Source organism: Falco naumanni, chromosome 1 (assembly GCF_017639655.2).
Source record: "Falco naumanni isolate bFalNau1 chromosome 1, bFalNau1.pat, whole genome shotgun sequence".
Lineage (NCBI taxonomy): Eukaryota > Metazoa > Chordata > Aves > Falconiformes > Falconidae > Falco > Falco naumanni.
In genome coordinates, this window is record NC_054054.1 from 46931636 (window position 1) to 46958272 (window position 26637).

The following is a 26637-nucleotide window of genomic DNA, read 5'->3' on the forward strand; positions in this document are numbered from 1 at the left end:
GACAGTTCATAAAAATGCTTTATTTTGATGGCCCAGTGCAAGAAGGAAAACTGGATCTTGCACAGACCAAAAAAGCCCTACTGCACTTGTATGAAGAAGGGAAGTCAATTTGTGACTTCGTAAGAGCAACTAAGGCTAGAAAAGCTTGGGTTTGTTTCTTTGTTGTTGTTTTGTTTTGATAATGTCAACCCGAGTGTAGGTTGAGGATGCTAGTGATGACCTAAAAAACCTTGGGTTCTTGGGTCTCATGGAATTGACAGCACTTTGATAATGTGCTTTGTGATGTTTTATTGCAATGTCTGCCCTATTTTAATTTAATGTGGGGTTGGGGCATTTCTGCTTGGAGTTTCCAAGGTTTTCTATACATCCTTATTGCTGAAAATAAAGGAATGTTTCGGGAATATGCTTCAGCATTGCCAAATCAAGGTAATGTCTATTTAGGGGTTTTTTTTGGTTTTTAACCCCCCACTTGCCCCTAGGTTGATAAACACTGATCATGTTTACTTGCCTTTAATCTGTAGAAGAGGAGGACCTACTAGGTATATGTAACAACACAACCTGGACAGAGACCTCTTGTGCCTGCTTTTAGGTATGGAGATTCATTTTAAAGCTCTAATCTCAAAGGCAAAGTAGTACTTTGACTGTCACATTATTAGTTAACTAACAGAGCCCCTTTATGCCAAATGAGTATTTGTTCTGTTTAAGCCTAGACAACTTCTTTCAGAAGTGTTCTTGTTGCAAAAAAGTATCAAGGTAAGTAACTACCTTCATCAGAAAACAAATGTTCTGTAAATCTGGGTGCCTCTTTGCAGTATTAGCTAGGCTTTTTTTTCTGTCTTTTACCAAGAATATTAGGATTCAGAACACATCTGCCTGCGCTACCTTGGATGTTTGTGGGCTGTCAAGAGGAGGGTATCTGTTAAAGTGTTCTGGAAAAACTTTCCTACTGAACTCTATAAGGGTATGGGGAAGCGCTATGAGTAAGGCCCCGATACAGATTCCTTTGTACATGCAGATAACAAAATACATATGGATATGGCATTCTGAAAATCTGTAGGTATTCTGAGATGATTAACTTTCATTCTGTTATCCTATGTGAAATTCATATGGAAATTATTCAGAAATAACTGTTTCCTGTGCCAAACTTCATGGCTCTACAGTTATGCTTTTCCAGACTTCTGTAGCATCTCATATCTACACTGTCTTACATACCCAGATACCACATCAAAAGTTTAAATTTTTGAGGGTGGATGAAGGTTAGAGAAGTTGGATGTAGGCAGAAATCTTTTTCTAATACCCAGTATAAAAGAAGGTTTCATTCATTCTGATCAACCTTATCTAATTTCTGAAACATGGAACCTCTCAATAATAAGCATGTAACTTAAAATTTAAGAGGTCATCTAAATGTAAATGCAGAAATTCAGTAAAGCAGCTGAAAGAAACTGCTGTCTATATTTTTAAGGAAGATTGAGGGTTGGGAAGCGTTCCATAACTTGCATTTTACTGGATCTGTCTTTGAATGATTGAATCTGTTTCTCTTCAACTCTTAATTCTGGAAAAAAGCATTTTAGCCTAGTTACTAAAATACAGTGTTAAGTTTTTATTTCTAAAATACTTGCTCATATTGTGTCTGTTTAAAGGGAGATTGCTGATGTGGAGAGACAGATTTTTTTAAAGTGTAAAAGCATCTTAAAAAAATTTCTCATCTCCTGGAGACTTGTTTATGAGGGAACCAAAGCCAGAAAAAAAAAGCAAAATGTAGCCAGGAGTTTAGTGGTTGATTTGAAATACAAATTTGAGCTTTCATCTTGTTTTAAAATCCATAATCTACATTATGAATTCCTGTTTAACTTAGATTTTTATGGTCTTCTGCTTGCTTTCCCTCTTGGAGGGGAGGGTCCTGCATGGTAATAACATGCTGTCCACGAACTGCTTTAGACAAGTTTGTGGAAAGAAATGGAGGAAACAAACCTGTTGTCATGAAACTTGTATTTGGTTTCAAAGAGCCTCAGCCAGCACAGAAAAGTTTTTGGGGGATCTGCAAGTAGAACAGTAATTTTCTTCGGCCCTTTTGTCCTCTTTTTCTAAAGCTTTAGCGTCTAAGTACATTCAAGAAAAATAAATCCTAGTTGTGGCAGGATGACTCAAATGTAGTGTCTTCTGCAAATATAATTCTTAATACTGCCAGACTTGACTCTCTTCTAGTAATACAAGGGAAAAGAAGTAAGTGCTCAGTAGTAGAAGAAAGGAAAACATAACTTGAAGAAATAAATCTAATGTAATTGCTCACGAAATTGAATTTGGAAGGTTTTAGTTAAATGTCTGGCTTGGTATAAAACAGTTAGAAATCTGAAAAACTAACACACCAGCCCCTGATACAGTTTGTTAAATTTTTTTGGTTTTGATCTGGACTCTTCATGTCTTCTTCCCCCTCAGTCTTTACCTCTCTGCACAATATAATGCATGTTTTAAGAGTGTTGCAGATATGATTGTGCAGAGGCTGATGCAATGGCCTTTTGAGGGCAGCAGTCCTTGGATGCTCTATTGAAGTGTCCCTTTTTGTTTTACTGAAGATGGAACCTAAAACTTTGCCAGCTCACTGCTTTTTTCATCGTATTTCCTTGTTCTTCTCCATTTTGTAGTAATAATTCAGCGTTTTCTCTTAATCTTCTTGTGAGGGTCCGGTTTACTCTTCAGTCTTCTGCCTGAAGTATTCCCTCTGTAGGCAGTGGTTTGCTGGAACTGTAATGACACAGGTTTCTTACATTAAATAATAAACAAACATAACAAGACAAAGTGCAAAAACTTATTTTTATTCTTGATACTTTCAGTGACTTGTGCTTTACTACCTAAATATACTCCCCACATCCCAGAAGGTGGGAGCTATTTGGATAAACATGGGGCCTCTAAGGATGTGTCCTTCTGGGATAAACAGATGAACTGTAATATGTGAGTTATATTCTTAAAAAAAACCAACACCCCAAAACCAAACACTACAGCATTTATGTTTGTGATGATACTGTATTTTTATATCATTTAGAATGAACACTGGCCTTTTCTTAACAGTGTTAAGTTGCCACCCTGTTCATTTGAAGCAATAGTGTATATTGAGGGTTTTGCAGGGATTTTAATAGCTGTAGTTGTAATTTTTGGTTTTGAAGTGATTTGACTTCACGAGTTTTTTGTCCTCTGTCACATAGTGAGAAAAAGCTGTTTCTCTGTCCTGAATGACAGGACATCATTCATTGGGAAAGTAGCTGCATTCCTTCGTTCCTTTGCCTGAAGACTGGATGGTGATTGTCTTTTGTCAAATGAAATTCCTGAATTTTTCAGGAAGCAAGAGCTTTCCTAAGAACATAATTGTGATGGTGGTTTTTCAAGGAAGAAACATTTGGAATCATTGCCCTATTAAATATTTTGTTTGTTTGCTTGTTTATAGTGTCCTTAATCATCGGTGAGTTCTGAAGTGACAGAACAGCATTACAAAACTAAACTTTTCTGTTCTGTTGCTCCTTTTGTGTCCAGACAAACTTACCACCTCTCCTGAACCTCGGAAAGGAATGAAGTTTGTTCTACAACCATTTCTTTAGTTCACTATCTTTCCTGATAGAGAGGCAAGAGAAGAGAAAACATTTTTACTTTTATTTTTATTACACAAGCCCATGGGAGAAAATAGGAGTGTTGGTGGATGAAGCACAGCACAAGTAGATAGCAGGACCAGAAAAATATGTGGGTTTGGTCAGCAGGCAATGTTACCTTTCCATAGTTAAGAACATGCTTAACTGTCTGTGTGTTCTGACTTTGATTCAAAGTATGGTTTAATTGCATATTCTGTTTAGGGACCTTGATTATTTTTAGTTTCTTTGCAATGCTAGTAGATTCTTTTTTATTTTGGAGTACAAGCAGACCACCAGCAGTCTGTGTTTGTAGCATGACTGCCTATTGTAGTGCAGTCCAGTAGAAGTTCTTTGATATAGGATGGAACTGAATTGAAAATGAAAACAGAAAGGAGGATATCAGATCTATCTGCAAGTTGTTCAATATGTACTCCCCTGTTAGGGAGAGCGTTTACAGGTTTTACTTGTCCTAATTGTTGTTGTGTTTGGTTTTGTGTTGTGGTGTTTGGGGTTTTTTGTTTGTTTGTTTTGTCCAATATTAAGTTCTGGTGGTGTATTCATTACCAGTTCTCAACATCGTTCTTCGTTTAATCCCTTTTTGACAATTTACAGTTAGCTGAAGATTTTTTTAATTATTTCTATAGCTTTCAAGTTTGTATAGTGAAATAGTAGCTTTTTGATGCTTAAGGTAATTTTTAATAATTTTGAGGGATTATAATTCCTTGCATATATACATAAAATAGATAATGATAATATTAGTATCTCTACCACTAATCACTTTAAGAGAAATAAAGTTATCTCTCTCTTGATACCAACTAGTAAGCCTTTTAGGTGTTTGGGTTTTTTAAAATTACCTTTGTCCCTTGTTTACTAAACACTCATCATGGTGTTTTCATAACAAGAGTCTACAAACAAACCTAAAGCTCTTAGTACAGTAAAGGTGCTGCCCTTAAAGGTGTTTTTCTTTGGTAATTTTAAGATAGTTTTAAGATTTAAAATTACCCATCACTCACTGTGTGTTCTTGCACCATCATATTCATTAGTCAGACCAGAACTAAATGGAAACTGATAGGATTTTTTTGATCAGTTGTAGGCAAAGTTAATTAAATACCAATGTTTTCTATAGCCAGGTCATTTCTCTGGGCTGATAGGATGCTGACAGCATTGTCATAAAATCTTTTCAATCTGCCTGTCACTCATGGCTTATGAAAGTGTTGAGTGAAATGACAAACAAATCTGTGAAATGTTAAGGGAAGAAGAAAGGCATTACTTTTTTTTTTTTTTTTTTTTTTTTTGTCCTTCTCAGCCTGTTGCAGCTGCTGGCCCCAATGAATTTTCAAGGATACTGGTACTCTCCAAGGCATAATTTCTCACGGAAAAACTCATTTGTAATAAGGGAGTTAACTCCTTTCCACACTCTGTGCCCTCATGGACAAAATAAACTTAAAATCCATCTAGCTGCCTTTCAGAGCCAGTCTTTCATTAGGATACTAATCGAGAAAGCCTGGAATTATGATGTCTGCCATACTGAGTAGTGCAGAGCCTGTCAAATGGTCTGTGTATTCAGTGTTAGGGCTGGTCTGTGGGGGGCTCATCACCTGCTCACCGAGGCTTTGATTGCCCGTCTATGTAACTTCTCTGCAGTCTAGTGTTTGAAAGGGGAAAAAAATGCTGAAATTCTTTCCCAAAGTAGAAAAGAAGTACAATCACAAGCTTTTTCTTTCTGTTTAGCGTAACTGGTTTAAAGTTTCGGTCTAAGGTGATTGAGGTGGCAGTTACCTTGGAGGCTACAGGGCTTGCCTATAATTGAGGAAGGAGAAGGAGGGGAAATTCTGGAACTGAATGTATGTTTACTTCTGTCAAAATTGCAGTAAAAGGTAACAGGATGGGGTGTACACAGAGCAGTCCGGGCTTACTTAGCAATGACGGCAAGCAAAGACTGTTCTGTGCTCTTCTGCAGCATGGAAAGCCCAACAGGTTTTGCTTTATTTACATGTATGGATAGGATATCTAGTTAAAGGAGAACAATTTTCAAGAAATGAAGTTCCAGAAAGATGTAGAGAACCAAGAATTTAGGGGAAGGTATTTTAAAGTAGTTTGATTTTGTGTGACGTTCCCTTGCTTTACAGTTATGCTCTAAATCAGGAGTCTCCTATCTTAATTTGCTTGCTTAACTATCATCACAGAAGGAATTGATGGGCTATGGCAGGAAGAGGTATTCCCTGTCTTCTAGTGCAGTCACACAGACCACCAAAAGAGCACTTCGAGTCCTGCCTTCTCGTCTTCCACAGATGCATAGTCAGATGCCCTGTTTTGTCTGACTATATATTATTAGGAACCAAAATTTACCTAAACAACAATTCCTGTTTTCTTCTGGAGGAAAAAAAAAAACATTCAAGCCAAATTACTTTTTTCTATACCACTTTGCAATTTGAATGATGATCTGCTGTTCTTAAAAACTGCAGAGTACAAGTACCTCGTAAAGAAGCTCCCGCTCTTGTCATATGAGAACATAGACACCATCAGGGGACTGGATGGCAAATTTGTTTAGAAATGCCCTCTTCCTCCCATCCCATCAATAAATTAAAAAACCCAACCTGGATACTGAAGTGAAATTATGCATGTGACTGCCTTCCATTATCTAGCATTTTCTGGTGTTTTAAAAGAACTTAAATAGTTAAGCATTTAATGCTCTGATGGCAGAAATGTTTTTGAGAGGAGTGTTGAAGAGATGTTGGTGTCATACAGCTGCTTGTCTCAGAAGTACATGACAGGAATTTTAGCTCACTGTTCAGTGTTGAGATATGTATTAAATAGAGTAATTTCTATTGAATGAGAAAGTGGAACTACATCAGAGTGATGTGGAGAAGTAAGATGGAAGTGAGCGAGTTCATGGTGATATTTTCTATGGGTCTTAAAAGAATTTTTTTAAGAGCTCATATGACAATAGAATTCTGTGCTGTTCTTTTAGACTGCACATTTTATCAGTAAAACAAAAGCATAAACACAGCAGGCATTATATAGATAAAACTTGTAGGTTTTTTCAGAGCCTGTAATTTTTTTTACTGTCATCCAGTATAGTACAAGAATTCTGGGCATTTTTAAAATTTGTGAAGTGCTTGTTAGATACATTGAAATGCGATGTTCACCCTTGTACTGCCACCCTTTTTAGATTATGCTGCAATAAGAAGCACTGCTAGAGCCTTTTCATTATTCCAGCCAGTTCCCTCTCAGACAGTAGTCGTAAATCCTTGCAGCTTAGTTGCACTTTCTGAAAAATACAGGGACTCATAAATTAAAAATGAGATTCAGAATCCTGAGTAACTTTTACATTTCTGAAAAGTTAACTCACTGAAAAATATTTTCATCCCACCTCTTTAGTTTAACTGCTGAAGTCATTTTTTGTGTGTTAGGATTAATGTTTTTCCAGACCTGTTCTCAGCATGTATTTCTTAATTTTTAGCTTTTAAGCATAACTTTTCCTGTTACATTTAACTGCTAGAAGCAGCATTTGATTTTTCACATCTGCTTGGAATCTTTTAGGTCTATTGAGAGTGCTGGACTTGAGGCAAGCTCAGTGAGAAGGGTTTTCTGAGAGTCTCACAGAATCCTTAGAGAGCCAAAAACCTTGAGACATGGGAACGTGGTTCTAGCTAGAGGCACATGAACCAAGTCTGAATTAATCAGAAAAGCTGAATCACTTGATGAGTAACTGTCCCTAACGATCAGATGACATAGCATCATGTGTGTTTACCAGGCACAGCTTTCAGAGCTTTGAGGAAAGAAGTTTCTGAATACATTAAGCTTTAGGTTTTTTGACTGGATGTACTTCTGTGTTTGAGTTGCAAAAAAATCTCTGTGTTGTTGCAGCACATCAAAGTTTTTTGTTGTTTGTGTTTGGAAAATAATGTGTAATTAGTTATGGTAGTATTCTGTGGATTTAAAAACCTGTACAAAGTAACCTTATCTACTCTGGGTCAACATAGTGCTTCAAATACTGGTTTTTGCATTCTAGATTTCTGGTTTCTTAAAGGTGTTCTCTCTTCTTGCCACTTTAATTAGTTAAACCAGAATTTTGCTCCAGTTCTAACATTAAAACTACTGAAAGCCTGAAGCTTTCGTCTGCCTTCTGTATGTTAAACTATTGAGGACTATAAAAATGAAAAATCAAATTAAGAATGTGTGTTTGTTTTTTTTTTTTTTTGTAAGCTATCTGTAATGTGACATTTTCTCTGCTTTCTTACATCCAGAGTTAGTGCTTACCTAGATAAAGGCATTCGTGATTTCTATCAAAAAAACAGATGAAGCCAAAAATACAAAATGTACTTAAATTGATGAAATGGTTTTAGTTGGTGAATAAATGTCTCTGTTGCTGAACTTTGCTATAATGCAGTTAAAATGTGTATCTATTGTAGAGGAACACAAAACTCCCTTGTACTTAAAGCTTTCACTTGGAATGGAAATAGTTCTGTAATTGTTTTCCAATACCTAAAATAGCTCTAGAGCACCAGCTGAGCACTCACAAACTTTTACTGCTAAAAGTGGAACAGAAAAAGAAAATCTTGCAAAAGGGTGTGGGGAAGGGCTTATGTCACAAATTCTCAGCATGTAGAAAGACAGAGTTCAGGGGTTTTTAACTGGGTATTTATGTAATTTCTATTCAGACATAGAGACAGTATTTCAGTCTTCTAGTTAGGGATTTTTTTTATTTTATTTTATTTTAAATCCAAGAACACTTTTGTGTATATGCTGCTAAACTTAATAATACTCAATACAGAGGGAGGTTGGCTCTTCCACATCTACATCCAGTGCTCAGTTAATGTGTTTGAAATTAAACTAAGCATTCCTGATGGTCTCAGCAGTTACTTGAAAAGATAAAGGCAAACCACTAGCCAATATTTCTAACTAAAACCAAGAACATAAATGGAACTTGGATTTTTTTTTTCTGAGAGAACAAAAATTGCAATGTAAACTTTTTATTACATGTGTAATATAATTATTGCTTGTTAGTAAACATGATAGCTCTTTGTTCTGCTGAACTATTTCTTATTTCCCTCCTTCCATTACCACTCTGTGTTTTTACGTATAATGAGAATGTTTAAACAGAGTATGAACTGTAGTTTGTTGTTTATTTTTGTATGCTGTTTAGTAATCCTAGTGCACATCTGGAGAAATATGGTGATAGTTTTTTGTTTTGTTTGTTTTTTGGTTTGTTTATTTTTTTTAATCTTTTAAGGCTCCTGCTAAGAGGGATCCAACTCAAAGTATCATCAAAGAAGACAAAGTCCATCTGTTGAAGTATAATATAGGAGATCTAGTGTGGTCAAAAGTGTCTGGTTTCCCATGGTGGCCATGTATGGTTTCTGCTGATCCTGTTCTTCATTCCTACACTAAACTAAAAGGTATGTGAGTGTTGCTACAAACTTCCAGATTTCTTCAGGTATACATAACCATTAATTTGGGAAAATTATGTTCTTCATTGTGTCTATTCAGTTGTATCAGTAACTGAATCAGCTCCATTTTGACAAGAGGAATGTTAAAATCATGTGAATGCTATTCTTGAGCATATAGCAGACAGAGCCTTTTATCCACTCTCATCTTTTTAACTCGAAACATTCTCCAAATATATATCAAAATTGTGATCTATGAATCTGTGTGGAGTCTTATTAAAAAAATGACCTGATGGTACTTTCCAATGTTTTTATGGAGATGCTTGGAGAAAGTGATATGGACTAAAAATTGTTTTGAAAGCTAATGGGAATTAAATACTCCTAATGATTATGCTTTAATAAAAGCAATCTGTAATTCAGGCAGCTAAATTTGCCGTGATTTGCAGAATCAATACTGTTACCTACAGACAACATTAGTTGATTTGGAATGCAAGGATTACCAAGTGTTAGTGACATTAAGTAGGAATCTGTACGATTTCTTAATCCTATTTGCTGCTTTGTTTTCTGTTCTGATAAGTAAAACTTATCTTGAGGCTTATCTTTGCTGGTTGTAGAATGATAAAATAGTACAGGCTGGAAAGGACTTCTGCAAGTCATACAGTCTCCAAGTTAGAGCAGGTTGCTCAGAGCCTTGTCCAGTCAAATATTAAATGCCTTCCAAGGATGGAGACTTTATAGCTTTTCTGGCCAACTTGTTCCAGCAGCTGGCAGCCTTTATGGCAAGAAGACTTTTCCCTTTATCTAGTTGAAATTTCCCTTGTTTCAACCTGTGTCCATTGCCTTTTATATTAGCACTGTGTGAATCAGGTTGATTAGGTACAATTTGCCCTTGGTGAGTCTGTGCTGGCTATTCCCAGACACCTTGTCTTTCATGTGCTCGGACATGTCTTTGAGGAGAATTTGCCCTGTTATCTTTGTAGGCATTGAGAGTAAGCTAGTCAGCCTAGCTTGTAGTTCCCCCAGATTGTTCCTGTTTTTCTTGAACATAGGTGCAATGTTTGCCTTTTTCCAGTCATTGGGTATCTCCCCTGATGGTTGTGGCCTTTCAAAAATCATAGAGGTCACTCTTGCAATCACACTGGCCAACACCTTCAGCTCCTTCTGAGGCATCCCATGTGGTCCCATAATCTCATATATGTCTGATTTGATTAAGTGCTCCCTGACTTTTCCATAATGTGCTGTGGGTAGTGCCTCTGTCTTACAGCCTTAATCAGTAGACTAAGGGACTTGGAGACTTGGGGACAGATGCCACAGTTTTAAAAAACAAAGCCCTGAGACAGAGAAGTCATAGAGTACCCCAGCCTGTGTCCTTTGTCGCTCAGTCTCCTGCCCCAGTGAACATTCCTTAGCCTTCGTTTTGCTATGGTTGTATTTGCAGATGATTTTGCTGCACATTGTATCCCTCACTGGTTTTATCTCCAGCTGAACACTGTAAACTGTTTTTTATTGTGTTTATGCCAAACTGTACTGAAAATTTAGAAAATATGAAAACTGACTCAAGAAAACTTGCATATTAATGAGAAAAGCAAGAAGTTATTAGCAATATCAAACCAAAGTAGGAGCACATTACCTTTGTTTTGATATTTATGCTTCTAAATACTTTCATGTATTTTGTTAGATCAAGTGAAAGTATTGGCTTCTGTTGTTACGAACAGAATAGGGCATTTCCTTGTTGCTAGAGATTGCAGTAGCTTTGAACTATGTATTTCTAAGTCTGGGAAAGGAGTTTTTGTTTTTATGTAGTTTTCAAGGGTTGCATTGAGAACTTGGAAAATGGACTAGAATATACAGCTAAAATTTGCATTGGAATTACAAATTTCCAGTGTGGAGGGACTGTAAGCATACAGGGTTAGAAATCAGAATAATCTTGACACTTTAGAGGTATGGTCTGAAAAACCATGCAGTTAATAGCAGTAAGTGTTGGATTTTTATAGTAGTGGGTGATCAAGCTGGAAGATGAGTGGAAAGCTGCATTTTTGCAGGAAGGAAACAGAGCGTCATGATAATGCATTGTAGATTTCTCTGCAGAAAGACCACAGTCACACTGACATGAATTAATTAGTGCTGCTTATAAAAAACCATAAAGTAGATCCTTTGCTTTTCCAGTGGCAATGCTTTGTTCATTTCCTCCTGTTTGGGCCATCTCATGTCAAGAAACATGGACCAAACAGAAGCTTCTGAGAACAGCATGAACAGAAGTCTGGGAGTCTACCTGCACAGGCAGACTGGAGAAACGGGCTGTTTATTCTGAAAGGAGATGCTGAAGGCGAACCCAGTAACTGGCCTTAAATAAGTGACATGCAAAGAAGAGGCATAAACCCTTCCTATTCTGGGGAGAAGAGAGTTTAGTAGCGATGAATATTTAGACTACATATTAAAAATAACTTGGAAGGGATAAACATAATGCAGCATTCAAATGGGTTGCCTGAAGAAATGGTGTGATCTCATTCATAGGAGTTTTTGAAGAACAAATTGAATGAAGATCTCTAGGATTATAGCTAGACTTGGTGTTGGTAGTAAACTAAATTTCTTCTTGGTAACCCTTTCAAGCATTCATGCCATTGCTAGAATGGTTGTTATAGACTCCTCAGACAAGTATTACTTGTAGCAGTCTTTCAGAGTTTTGATCAGGCAGCCCCTCTGATTTTAGCCTTTGGATTATTAGGTCCATTATGAGATAGAAGAGCTGGATTTTGAGAGAAATAAAGCTGTTATTTTGTTCCTAACTGAATTACTCTGCTCCTTGAAAGGAGCGAGGTTTAGGCTTCATTATCAAGAATGTCTGGTAGCTTTTTATAAGAAACTATAGAAATAGACCTAGCAAAAAACAATGCCATACATTTGAATGTAACCTGTGTAGTACTAACAGAAAGAAAGGCCCATGTACTTTGAGTTGCTAACTTCCATCTATTTGAAGTAATACAGATGATGGCCACTTCTGATATGTGCTCTGGAGTTAGCTTGGGGCCTGCCTTCAGGAGGTTTCACTAGGTTTGGGCAACCATCATGACTGATGAATGCACACTGATGTGCTTATTCCCATCAGTATGTAGCTCCAGTCTTGTATTATCTTCCACCTACCATTCAGAGTTGAGGCACTATCAAAAGCCTCCTGTTCCAAACAGAAAAGTTCTTTTATCTGGGAATTGTAGAAGTATTCAACTAGCTCTCTGTATTTCTCATTTCTAGGATAGGATATATGGGATATATAGATAAAAACAGCATTTATAAACAATCAGTGCTTCTGGATGCTAATACTTGATTTTGTCATTCCAGCTGGTTAGGCTTAAAAGTTTGTAACTTTTGACTTGGGGGGATGTACATTTTCATGTAAAAAGACCCATACCGAGTCAGACTAAAACTCCATCGCATTCAATATCCTGTCTCTGACTGTGGTCAACCACAGATGCTAGGATACAGAAAAAGACAATAGTGGTGGGTCCCCAGAATACTCTCCCAAACCTTCAATAACTAGTGGTTCCAGAATTCTGAGCCAGAAATTATGTCTTTGTATATAACAGCCCTTAATGAATTCCATTATTTTATCCAGGAGCATTGATCCTGTCTTCAGCCCACTGAAGATACCTGAAGGTACACGATTAGGTTCAATGGTTCTGGTGGTAGGCACTATTGTTGAGACTCCTTAATTAGGCAGTTACAGCTTTCCAGTGTTACATTGTAAAAGGAATAGAGTGTCTGTGTCTGCCTGGAGCTGGGCTGTTGGCTGCTCAAGGGCAGATCTTTACAGGTGGTTGTAAACGTAGTCAGTGCCATCTCTCTCTGCAGCTAGGCCATCCTGGTAAAATACAAATATTATCCTTAATTTCATCATAGAGAGACTGACATCGGAACTCAGTAGTCCCTAGTCAAGCAACATTTTCTTGATGAGGACAAAGTAATTACTGTGCAAGAGAATTGCTCCTGACTGCATTACTGGAACAGGTATTAGACTACTGGATTGGATGTATGATGCATATAGTCCCGAGACCTTTCCCTGTGCCATTCCTCTAGATTCTCATATCTGATCTCAAATGAGTCATCATTGTTCTTGTAGCTGTCATGTATGTTTTTTACATATATATATATATATGTTTCTGTATGTAATGGTTAATATATATATATATGTAATGCTTAATAAAACTTATGCACATACCATTTATTAGGTTGATTTCATATTACCAGTCCAGATTACATATTTTGAGACAAGATTGAGCCTCTTTAAAAATAACTATTGGCTGAGTAATTATGAAATGAAAGCTCTTTCTAAGTCTGGAAACCTCATTAATAATAGTGCATGAAGCAATCAGCTAGATGTATTTGCTGATTAAGGCAGAAGAAATTGAGAATAACCTAGCAAAATCTAGACCTAGAATGAAGACATCTGTAACAGAACTGTGACTGTAATTTGTTCTTACTGGGTAGACATCGTTACCTCATTTCCTCTTCCTCTCAGACTATGTGTTAGACATACTAATGTGGTGACACCTTGAAGAACTATAGATACTGCAGGGGGTTACTGCAGGGGGTGTAACTGATCCTTGTCTAGCAGGATTGAATTTACAAACACAGAAGTGTGGATCATTGCAGTTAAAACCTTTTCTATTTTTAAATGAGACCCTAACTTGAACACTTGGATGCCAAATCTGTGAGATTTAATTAAGCAGATGCTAGAGGACATCTTAAGTCTGATTCTCTTACCTTTTAGAAGTTCTTTGTTAACTGTGAACTTTGAATTTTGAAGGTGTTGTCTTCCCCCTTCGTTGTACAATAGCTGAGATCTTTAGAAGGGGAAGATTGTATGCTTATGTCTTACTACAGTGAGACAGTGTTCCTCTTTACAATCTCTGAAGAATGAATGTTTCTTGGCTAGGTTTCAGAATTGTTCTCATACCTTCCTTCTCTCCCTTCCACCATGCAAATCCTTTTCATTTCTGGCTTTGATTCCTTAAAAGCTTAATTAAGATGAAGTTGTGATGGCAAGTGTTAAAACTAGCTAAGTATGTGTTTCTGATCAAGAATATTAAAAGATAAAATTTAGGTAAATCAGAAGTGAGGCTGGATGCACAAGCTATCCGAGCCTCGGAAACTTTACCAAATGCAGAATTTTCAGAAACATCCAGACCTACATGTAAGTTAATATACATGGAAAGCACTGAAAGGCAATTGTAACCTTAAGTTAATTTAGCAAAGCATGTTCTTGTTTGGAATTAAACTATTGGGCTTTTGTATCAAACATCATAGCTCAGAGACTTTCAAGCCAGTTAAGTGGTTCTTGAAAGGTTGACCAGTTTTACTGTGCTTTTTTCATGGTAACTATAGCAGCTTACAAAAGACTTCAAGTCTGAAAGTGTACAGAACAACCTAAGCTGTATCTTAAATACATTTTTTTTTTCTTTTTCAGGACAGAAAAAGAGTTTTCGTCAATATCATGTTCAGTTTTTTGGAGATGCCCCAGAGCGAGCCTGGATATTTGAGAAGAGCCTTGTGCCCTTCAAAGAAAAAGACCAGTTTGAACAGTTATGCCAGGAAAGTGCAAAACAAGCCCTCACTAAAGCAGAGAAAATAAAGGTAAGAGGCTACCAAATCAGACAAAATTTGCAGCTTTTTATTTTACTGTTCCAGGTATGTACAGATATAAATAGATATTCTAGAAAGCTTTAAAGACAGCTTGTTTTACAGAGGCCTGTAGTCCTGTATTTCACTTACAGATGCAGAGGATGGGGATAGTTTACCACTGTTGGTTATTAAAAATCAGTACTCTTTTGCTTTGTTGTTGATTCATGCATGGTGTCAGTACTATCAAATACACTTAATCTCCTGGAATTGTTCTGTGTTAGTGTTGGCATTTTGAAATCAAAAGTGGGCAGGTTTCTCACACTGTCATCTTATCTTGCAGATGTTAAAGCCTGTTTCAGGGAAGCTGCGGCCACAGTGGGAGATGGGCGTTAAACAAGCAAGTGAAGCAGTAGGCATGACAGTGGAAGAACGGAAGGCCAAGTACACCTTCATCTATGTTAGGGACAGACCTCATCTTAATCCTCGAGTGGCAAAGGAAGTTGGCATTGCTGTGGAACCGTTAGAGGAGATAGATGAGTCATCTTACTCAAATGAAGAAACCACTCAAAATCTGAAATCAATGAAGGAGTCTGGCATTCCTAACAAGAGGAGGAGAAGGACATCAAAATTGTCTGCCACTGATGATACGCAAGAAAGCAATCAGCCAGGGACTAAGAATACTACTCCTCAAAAGTCATCTGAACAGGCAGAATCCAAAAGAGGGATAGGCTCCCCTCTCAATAGAAAGAAAACTCCAGGATCTACTCCACGAAGCCGAAAGGGCGATGCAGTATCTCAGTTTTTGGTCTTTTGTCAGAAGCACAGAGATGAGGTTAGTCTCTTTTATTTATCATTGTTGATTGCCTCTTCTCATTTCTGTACTTCAAGAAGCTTCTTTAGTTGGCAAAACCCAGTTGTTACTGTAGAATCCATAATACTCTGGGCTTGACAAGGTATGCCTGCATCAAATCTTAGTCTAGACACAGAGAAAGAAAGGAATGTAGATGAGCAGTATAAACAAGATGATGATAATGCCCTTGTACTTTAAACATAAGTCATGTTGGTATCTTCCTACGTAATCTAATAGTCCTTTGTGTTAGCCATTTATTTTACATACATTAAAAAAATACAGTAGATATGCATGCATATGCTCATGCTGTTTATGGCAGTCTACTTGTAGTTAGTTTGTACATTCTTTCTGAAGATGTGGCTCGATTCCTTCAGTGTGTTCCCTTGTCTTTGAACTCCTCAAAAACTGTTTGCCTACCTAGATTTTTTTGCTGAGCTTCAAAAGAATCTTGTTACCAAAGCTTGTGAAAATCACTATCAGCGTGCAGTCTGCTGGGACAGAAATTAGGTCCTCTTGGGAGGATTATGCTCCAAAACAAGACAGAATAAATAAATGCCTAATAACAACATTTCTTAGGAAGCCTCTTGGAAGTGTAAAAACAGTACTGCTGTTCTAGCTCATTATTTCAAAGTCATGACCGTCATTTTTCTTCCTTACAACCCTCTGATCCATTTGCAGTACAATTCCATGCACCGAAAGAAGCATGAGTTCTCATTTTCTTGTAGCAGTGCTATTCCATAATACCCACAGAAGGACCAGAAAGTTAGTGGTGACATTGCCACACTCTTCAGCTACTGAATGGCTGACTTTGTTATAGGATAATTGCGTTAGAAAACATTAATAGGTATGAACCTTATAAAGAAAAACTGAAAAACAAATTCTGTTATATGAAACTGAATTAATTGTGGTTCAACGTAGGATCTTTTTAGATCATTGCAACTTAAGCTAGTATTAAGAATGAAAATGAATGCAAGATGACACATACCTTTTAATGTCTTTGGTTAAATTGAGAGAAGCACTGGCAGTTCAGTTTGTTGGTTCCGGGAAGGAAAGGGTTTTGTATTAAATACAGATTTTGACATATTCATTACAAAAAGCTGTATGGTAAATCATCTGTCTCATGTTTGAGAGGCCTGAGTTCTATGTCCAGTTCTTCTGTAAGTAACCTTGTGTCTTGTATAGTGGTAAGGGGGAATTTCCTTGGCCTCTAACATAGGTAGCAAGAAGTCTTGTGCAATACTGAGGGATGTGAAATTACTTCTCTGGAAGAAATGAGATTATTATGACTGGGTTTATGGACTTTTAGCCAAATATATCTTACCACAGAAGAGACATGATGAGTCTCTGATGTTATATTTCTGTTTTCTGTGCCAGTTATCAAGCTTCATTCCCTACTATGGTTATACTGTAATTCTCAAATTAATAGATGGAAAATATGAATACTATTGCAGTATTCAACACTGAGGAACTGCTGTGTCTTGTCGTCAGTGTCATTTCAGGAAACTGAAAACTTTGCATAAACTTGAAAGTCACACTGATGATAGTGCCTAATGCTGCAATTAAAGTAGAAGGAAGTAGGTTTCAAAATATTGCATATGTTTACAGAAAGGAGATCCTACCATTTCTGCCTAGAATACCTTAATAAGATCATTCATGAAAACCCAAATCCACCTGATTGTGATCCATTCTAACAGGTAGCAAAGCACTTCTGCACACAGAAGAGAACTAGGTTACAAAAAATGCAGATACAAGGTGGCTGCAGGTAACAGTCCCTCTAACCGATCCCGATCAGGGCAGTAGAACTTGTCTTTCTCTTGATTCAAAGTTAACTGGTGAAGTGGGGAAATACTGTTTTAGATATTCATGCTTTTTGCACAGAACCTAAGTTACTTGAGTTTAGTTAACACTTCCAGCCTGTCACATCGCTTTTAAAATGGCAGTTTTGTGCCTTCAGTGGAAGGTGGAGATTGTATCCAAACTAGTGTTCAGTTTCGCCTTTGTTTAGGCTTATCTGGTTCAATTTGCATGGTTTGCTTTCCATCCAAGGATTTGTTTTGTTGCTGTTGTAGATGTTCTGATGCTTTAGAAGGAATTACAACATTGGCTAAGAAACAGACCTGGGTTTGAGCTACTTTATTGATGACATCTGAGAGTTCAGTGTATAGCTACTTGAGTATTTACATGTAGAAACTTAGAAGAAAGGGAAGTTATAGATCCAGAAGAGGCTCTCTGCCCCCAGACTATTGAAGGGATGGAAGTGAATGGAAACAAATGACTGAAGACTATATTCTTTTGGAACCTCTAATAATCACAAGCTCTCTCAAAAGTAGAGCCATTTCTGCTCTGTCTTGCTTGGAGACTAGCTTTGTATGGTAGTAGGACTCATGTATCAATTTGATTTTATTAATTACTACTTTTTGTGTTACTTTTTCTGGGGATAGGAGGGTGAGGAATAGTTGAAATTTTTAGAAATGAATGATGGCTGCTGGAAGACTGGATAAACTCTGCTGGAAGATGTTTTTAATGATTTAAGAGGCATGCTTCCCTGGGGGAGGCATTGAGAGCTTGGAGCGCTTTCATGGTTGTAGTGACGCATTAAGTATTTTGTGCTGTTACCAAAGGAGTAAAGATATATTTTGTACTATTGGCATTCTTACGTTCTTCTTCTGTGAAGTGTAATCATTGGAAGGGGGTGTCTGACTTGATAAAGATGTTGTTCAGTGAGAGGCAGACAGCTATATGTTTATTAGTTCATTGATCTGGGCCTTATGTCTGTTTTGAGGTAAATTAAGACATAATTTCACTAGTAAGGGTTTGTAATTGAAGATTCCTGCATGTGTAAGGAGTTGTTGAACATTAAGACAAGTGGGAGTGAAGGTAATATGCTTTCCTTGGATAAGCTAGGACGCTTGGTCTAATTACCATGTTTTCCACAGCTATGGTGATACTAATTCCCAGATCCAAGAGAAGATCTTCCGTGTGTTCTGTAGCATAGTTAGAGTAAGTGCCAGGGAGAAGTGCATGATTTTCATGTACGTCAAGATACCTGATACATCATTTCCAGTATGTATGCCAGGATTGGGTATTACAGTATAAAGACTTCAGAGAAGACTGCTGGGCATTTTCCTTGGGGGCCGCCTTTGCAAGGATTCCTTAGCCATTAAGAATCATGAGTGTCTTTTGCTTATTTCACAGTGCTCCTATTCCATTGAAAGTAGGTTTTATTTGTATTTTGGTGGGACTGGAGGTGATGTTAAACTGTATCTCATTTGTGTGAACAGGGCTAGTTATTTCTTAGAGAATTAAATAACCCTGTGCCCTAGCTGAGCACAATGAACTGTACACTCAGCAGCAATAGTCAAAATTGAAACTAATTTCTTTTCCTAAAGAAGCGAGATTTGTGGGAGGGGTATCTTGTAGGTCTGTCTATGTTCTCACCTCTCAAATTTATTTTTTTACATTGCTGGATTTTAATCAAAATCTGAGTACAGGCTACCAAAGGTAGCTGTATTCCCCAAGCTATATGCAGATGGGTTATGCCACACAGAAGCAAGAGAACTCTTAGTTCTGTACTAGGAGAAAAATTACAGCATAAATTTCCCTGCTAGACGTTGAATAATCCCAGTAGAAGAAAGGTGGTACAACTATTCTAACCCCCTGGAGAAGCTTTAGTCACACATGTATCCTGTTTGACAACACAAAATGCAATTTTAAGACACTAAGAAATTAGGTTTAATCATTTCCACTTACCACAGAAAACTTGTATCTGTTCTGTTGAATGGTGTTACTGTTTGAACACATGGCTTTGTTGGCGTAGTTTTTATTGTACTCTATGATTTTGGCGTATTGATTGCATCACTCCAGTAACAGGATTTTGGAGAATGCTAGGTAATGAGATGAGAGGGATTAATTGTAAAGCTACTATTTTATTTCTGTAGATCATACAATGTTGGAGCTTTCTGACTTGTATGATTAATCAAATCTGGTTTTCCTTAAGCAGAAGTATGGGAATACTGAAGGAGTTTGAGAGGATTTTTTTCTTTGTTTTTTTACTGGATTTTCTGTTTGTGTTGAATAAACTTCTAGAAACTCTCTTTAAATTCTGTGTTGATAAGATTTTGACACATTCTATGTGTCATGCTCATGTTACTAAGAAAAGATGCACAGCTTTTTGAGTTCTTCGTAGTCATATATGTAGCATAAAATGATGTATTACATGTTACATCAAATACTAGTTTATGTAAATTGCTTTGCTAAGGTGGGTGTAATGAGATTGATGGATGTCTTTCTAGGCTAGCATATATTCCTATATTGCTTGTCTGTCTTTTGTGGTATAGATTTAAACTTCATCAAGAAATTATACAAACTTTTGAATGACCACAAGACAAAATTTACACTGATCCAGTTTTTGAATGTGAAAAGGCAAATTAGATGCTTCCAAAATTATTCTTAATACTTCTAAATATGCTACCCAGTATTTTTTTTCTTTAGAGAGACAGAGAACAAGAGAGAAGGGGTTTTTCAAAGAAAAACTGGATACACGTTTTAATCTAGTTCTGTCTATAGCGGGAATGTTAGATAACTTGTTTTCATCCAGTTTTTCCAAAGCAATAGAATTGTGTACACCATTCTTTTCAATGGTCACCTTTTTTAAATACAACCCTGTTTCTGCATGTATAGGTGGTTGCTGAACATCCAGATGCTTCAAGTGAGGAGATTGAAGAACTGCTGGAATCGCAGTGGAACATGCTTAGTGAAAAACAGAAAGCTCGCTATAACACAAAGTTTGCCATAGTGACCTCTCCCAAATCTGAAGAAGACTCTGGTAAACGTAAAACTGTGCTAGTGTACTCTAACTAAATTTGATATACATAGTGGCGTTAAACTAAGCACATATTTGAGACCTGTAGGGAAAACAGCTTTCACACTGTTTTCCAGTTTTAATTCTTGGTGTTTGTGCCAATAGCAAAGGAATGCCAATGGTTACAATAAACGCAACCCATGAAGTCTACATTTCTTGCTCATTGTTCTGCAAAGTTGTTATATGTAAACCTTCTGCTGTTTAGAGATTGCTAATTTCTCATTCTTCTTCTGCCCATAAGCAGCTGCCATTGCATCCACTGCCTGTTATGAGTGGATGGTGGGAAGGGAAGTTGTGTTATTACTTGTAAAATCTGAGTTGTTTTTTTATAGAATAGTTAGGAAATGGTTTAAAAAGTTTAATCTTTTCTTCACTTATACCTAAAGTATATTACCTCATATCATTATCAACTCAGGAAGAAGTATTCCAAACTTTATTCTGAAACTTTCATCCATTTGGCATTTTATTGTGCTACTCAAAGCTTTTAGGACATTGTACAAGATTGCAAATATTTTCTTTTTTCTCCTTTTATTTTTTTATTGCTGTTGTCTAGCGTTTGGTTTTGATAAACGGTCTCAATTATTTTGCAAAATATTTGAGGGGGTTTAGAGTCACTTATGTGAGAAAGATGGAGGAAGGCAGTTTGGCATTTGCATGAACTTTATCAAATTTAACTAGCTATCATTTTTCAAATTTAAATAGCTTTACAGCACTGCAAGAAGACATTATGGAAGTATTAGAAGCCTACAGGTGCTGCTTTGGGCAATGACAAGAATGAGAGGGAGTGTTTGAAAGTTTGTGAGACTTGGAAAAACTTGTATAAAAATGGCAGTCAGTTTTGTTAACTATGTGTGTGTGTGAAATAACATTTTGTGGAAAACTGAAAAGTTTTTAACTTTAAATTTTAAATGTGAAATATTTGGATATCAGTTTAAAAAAAAAAACACATTCTGTATCTCTCAAGGTTCATCATTGAAGAATATTGGAGAGGCCAAACGTAAAGTGTTTCAAGACTCACCTAAAAGGAGATCAAGATCCAGAAGTAATTGAAATTTGTGTTGTGTGCAAATAGTTCATCATTATAAGTAGCTATTGAGTGTATTTTTTTATGTAATCGCCCACGTATCATAATCTCTTTATTTTATCTCAGATGTTGTCTTCCTTGACATTAGAATTTTAATGGATCCCAAATTAAATATCTAAACACTGTAGTGCTGAATTTTGTTCACCTTCCTCAGTGTCATATTGCAAGAAATGTAATTGAAATTGTACCTGTACCAGGTGTTTCTAGTACATATATTGTGTACGTTTATAGTTATCTACAGATGAAAACATGTCAGTTCAATCGTTCCCCTACCCAAATCCTCTTATCTTAAACTTGAAAGAATATTGTGGGATTTTTTTGCTGGCTTTTTGTAAGTAGCAGGTTCTCCTGGAGCCATTTCAATCTGCTTTGTGGATTCAGAGTCTGATAATAGAGTATGTCCTAGATTGTTTAGATAAGAACATTAATTTGAAAATTACCCATATTTTCAAGTTGCTATATTTTTAATATTTACAGCTATTTGTTCCCACTGGAATAAAATGCTTGTAGCAGTAGGGCAATTTTCAGTTAATATATCTGTGCCCCTGGAGCTTGCAATCTTTGTACTAATAATACTCTGTAGCTTCATAAAGTAATAATACTCTGTAGCTTCATAAAGTAGAGAGTACTGGAGAGTATAACAACATTGTCATTTCATCCTGATGAAGCAGACCACTTCCTAAACCTTCATCTATCTTTCTGAGGTAGAGAAAGTGCAAACAGTAGCTGAACCTGTGCAAGGGGTATGTAGGTCAGTCACTGACCTTTTGTAATTTAGCAGCTGCTTGAACTTCGTGGTAAACGATCATCTAAATATGTAAGTAAGTCCGTTGGTTTAAAATTACCAACGTGATCCTGTTCTTAGGATTTTGGTTCACAAAGGAAGGGGATCTTACAGTCTCCTGTAAAATACAAGTAAACTTGTTAGAGAGAGTCTGAAACTGTCATGCTAGAAGGAGAGAATTAGTCTCTGTGGTTGGTGATATCTTGTCTTTTCTAGAGGCCCCTTATTAGATGTCGCCAATATCCTCATCTGTATCATTTGGAGAACTTAAAGGAGACTTAAGGAGGAGACTTAATTCATTTCAGTGATGAGACACTGTTACAAGTGGCAGGAGAGTTAAAAGCTGTATAGATTGATCATGTGCAGTCTGACAATATGAAACAAATGTTGGGCAGTAGTATTCAGATCTTAAACTAGTGCTTATGCAGGTAGACTCATCTTTCTAAAATAAGACTATGAAGCAGTCAATTTGGATGTGTTCTAGAGTTAGTCTTCAGCACCAGAAACCAGACCTTAAGTATTAAGAGGTCATCAAACTGTGTTAATGTTTAACCATGTTTTTAAAATAATGACTGAAAGAAAAGTAACTTAACTAGATCAGTTCAAAATAATTTGAAAGTGGGTTTTAGATTATTTTTCATGTAAGTTTCCCCCATCCCCCATCCCAAGGTAACTTACATGGAAATAAAAGAAACCAAAAAAAGAGGACAAAGGAACCTACAGAAGATTTTGAAGTTCAGGAAGCACCTAGGAAAAGACTCAGGATGGATAAACAGAATAATCGGAAGGTAATTATGTCATTGGTTTGTTTGGGTTGATTTATAGCAGCACCAATCACATTGCTGTAGTTAAGTTTGTCAGCATTTCCGTTTTCAGGATTAAAAAAGTAATGTCTGTATATCAAACCAAACTGTTGTAACTATTCAGAGATACATGTGAGCTTATGGGGGGGGGGGGTTTCTTTGGTTTTGAGGATGGAGGTAATGATAAGCTGCACTTGCTACTTAAACTGTGGTGGAAATGTATGCTCAGAAAACCTGTTTCCTGAAGGAATGTGCAGAGGCATGACCTTTCTGTGTTGTCATGCTTTGTAGTTCTTTTTCTTTGCTCCTGAAGTGGAGTTCAGACATTTATACAAGAATGTAAAAGAAAAAAATCTTTAGTCAATACTTAATTGAGACAAAAGCAGGGGGAGAGACGAAAGCAAGTAAAGCAAAACAGGCAAACTCCTTTTCAAGAACTGGAAGCCTATAGAACATTTTAGAGTGGCATGCTGACCCATTTCTTAAGTTAGGAAACTGCAGTAAGTATTACAGTATATTTGTGGTGCAAACCACAGTGTCCTTTTCATTTAAGTTTGCCTGTGAGAATGAGATTTTTTCCTTACATAGGTCACTGAAACTGCATATGGATACAGCCCAAATCTTGTAGAGACTTAAGCGTAGGTTTATTTAGTCATGCATGTAGACCAGTGAGCTTCCTGGGTTTTACTTGTGTGGAAGGCTTAGCTCACAAGTGTTTTCAGATATGTTATTATATATCATACTGTAGTGTATCGCATTGCAGACCTCATCTCAGGATTTTAGTGGTACAGCGATTAAACGAAACAACCTAATATAAGGAAAGGCAGTGGATTTATTTTTTAAATGAATTATGGAGGTTACATTTGTAGATATCAGTTTGTTTGGTAGGCTGGTTATTTTAGTGCCTCTCTCAATATTGTGGATATTCAGACAGCTTGTTTAGAGTTCAGTATAAAAAATAAATAGAATTTCAGATAGTCAGACTTAATGAGCTTATTAGCAAGGGACAAAGATAATTCTTTGAGAAATGTTGTTACCTTTGCAGAAAGAAGGGCCAAAGCTGGCTTTTGCACTTCTTGCTCTAACAGATTAGTTGTTGAATATTCATCTGATCGCTTGGTCCCTTTTAAACTTGTCTTATTGATTTGAATTCACTACAATACACTAGATCCATGGAATAATTAAGTTGACTTATTGCAAGTAATTCCTGCTATGAAGTCCTTGTTTTGACTGTCCCTAAAGTTACTTCTTTACTGTCCCACCAGTATTCGTACAGTACAGTTAGCCTACGTTATTACAAGTAGAATGAAAGGTGGTTGCAGTATATAGTTCATGCAGACGAGATTCTGATATCTTTGATGCTGTGATGCAGATGTGAATGCTAACAGAAAATAAATACATAAAAGAGATTAATGGTTCCCATAAGATACATACCACTAATAACACTGACTTAGTAATGTGCATTTTAAAAGTCTTGTTCTCTATCTGATCCATTTATCAGAACAAGTTACAAGGAATCTGGTGTGTGTAAGTATTAGGTAATTTGGAAACTCTAAATGCATATAGCAGTGTTTGTGCTTCTGTCCACAGAAGGGTCAGATACTGTAGAATGGTTGCTTTGCAGGTTCTTGTATGAATTATCTCTTAGTCTTTTTCCTGCCTTCACCAGCCCAGGGTACTTCTAGCTGTATGTGCTGCTGCTTCATAAAACATTTAGTGAATGACAGTGAAAATGTCCATGTAATGATTCAAAAAAGCAATCACTAACCCTACACCTTCCTTCTGCTATTCTCAGTTTACCTGCAGGCTTCTGTTACAATCATTTTGGATAGGAGGAGCTTTAATGTTTTGGGTTTTTTTCCATGACGTTTTACTTCTTGCATGAGAGTTGTGCATTATCCACTCCTTTTTGTCCTTAATTCTTATTTATGAAATCTGAATGTTTTTGCACAAACTAAGTCATAAATACCCATATGAAAATTGTGAAAAACTGATTTGTTCATTGGTGCTTTCATGATGTATATAAAAATGCACATTAGCAAATGGGGGTTCTGTAAAGCACGCTTTAAATTTAAGAGTGAACTATATTGTACGTTTTCTTTCATTTTTACACAGAACTGTAACCATAATCTTACAAAACTGATACTGGGAGCCTCCAGTGGCGCTAGTGGTAGGGCATCTTAGTCTACTTAGAAGTCAGTAAAAGCACAGTGTAGCACATCTGTAGTACAGTAGTCATTGATACTTATTTTTACAAAGTAAACTGGTTCTCTGGCCTTTGAGGTGTTCACCTACACATCTTTTGTAAAGCTGAATGTCAGATGAATTTGAAAAAGTATGTAAAACCTTCTGTTCAATAGAATTATTCTTACAAATCAGGTGAGCATTTGTTAAGCGTTCTCAGCTACAATTGAGTGACTTATTGCTAGAATTAATTTTGTAACATACAAGAAGAAAAAAATAGTGGCATGTATAAGGAACAGTGTCTGATTTTGACAAAGCTTTAACAAAAATTTCCCCAGGTTTTGGCCTAAAGTCTTAATGATAAATCCTCAATCTGGAGCAAATTCATGTGTTGTTTATGCTCCCTTGAAAATAGTGTTTTTATTTTGGAAATGCTGAAACAATCTTAACCATAGTAATTTAAAAAATGGCACTGCTATAAGTTGTGGAGTTGAAAGCAAGCCTCTCTGAGACTTAAAATTCTGCACAGGGTTTATTCTTAAATTTATATACTGATTCTGCAGTTTACCTTTAATAATTAAAGGTTTTAAGTTGACCAGTTTAGACGAAGAATAGTAAGGATAATTTACATGTTTCGTGTTCATTTAGAGCTCCCATTTTTGATATGCTGAGTTTGGGATGGATAAGTGGGATGCTGGAATACTGTGTTCTTTAATTATTCTCATTTGTTTATGGGTTTGTACCCTGTGCTGTGAATGAGTTTTAAAAATCACTTAAATGGGGCTAGCTTAACTACATTAGCATTCAGATATTTGTAAAGACACTTTCTTTTTAATAACATAAATCCAGAAGTAATTGCCAGTTTTATCCAACCACTCATAAATTAGGAGTTTTTTTATTTTTTCATATTTTTTTTTGTGACAGAGGGAGACAAGCAATGACAAAACAGCAAAAACAAACTCTTCTAAGGTCACAGAAACCTCCTCTTCACAAAAGAACCAGTCAGGTAATGTGGTCAGAATAAGTTTTAATGTAACTTTTTCAAGTAAATAATTTTAAAATAAACAGGTTGTCTGAGGCAGCCGGCTAAATTTTGCTGACATAATAACCAGTTACAGCCACTATGCCACAGATGGGGGGGGGGAGCATGCCCTCTTCCTTAACTACCACCAGTTTGCAACAGTATATACTTGAATGGAATTGTGTATTGCTGATTTAGAGCAGCAGTTCACAAGTTCACCGTTTGATGGCACCAAATTAAAGCTATTGCCCTGCGATCTTGGCGAGCAGTGATACAAATCCTACTGCTCCAGTTTTTCATTGTGCATTAGCCCAACAAAACAAGTGCAGTGACTATCAATGTAATCAGTTACTGTGTGATTTTAGTCTTTTTAAATGATGCTTGATGGGAGGCAGCATGGAGCACCAGAGGGAATTAGAAATAACCT

At 36.6% G+C, this 26637-nt stretch overlaps 1 protein-coding gene across 8 annotated transcripts in view; it reads left to right on the forward strand.

Moving 5' to 3' along the window:
• The window catches only part of NSD2 (nuclear receptor binding SET domain protein 2), a 102629-nt gene that overhangs the window by 47497 nt on the left and 28495 nt on the right, over positions 1–26637 (forward strand). For 7 of the 8 annotated variants that reach the window (XM_040592222.1, XM_040592214.1, XM_040592206.1 and 4 more), the window contains 7 exons: positions 8854–9019; positions 14469–14635; positions 14964–15455; positions 20154–20298; positions 21299–21376; positions 22872–22990; positions 26114–26195. In XM_040592222.1, the coding sequence (XP_040448156.1) occupies positions 8854–9019; positions 14469–14635; positions 14964–15455; positions 20154–20298; positions 21299–21376; positions 22872–22990; positions 26114–26195 (1249 nt within the window). The remainder of the gene's footprint in view (positions 1–8853; positions 9020–14468; positions 14636–14963; positions 15456–20153; positions 20299–21298; positions 21377–22871; positions 22991–26113; positions 26196–26637) is intronic. The other variant, XM_040592248.1, reaches the window with a different exon arrangement.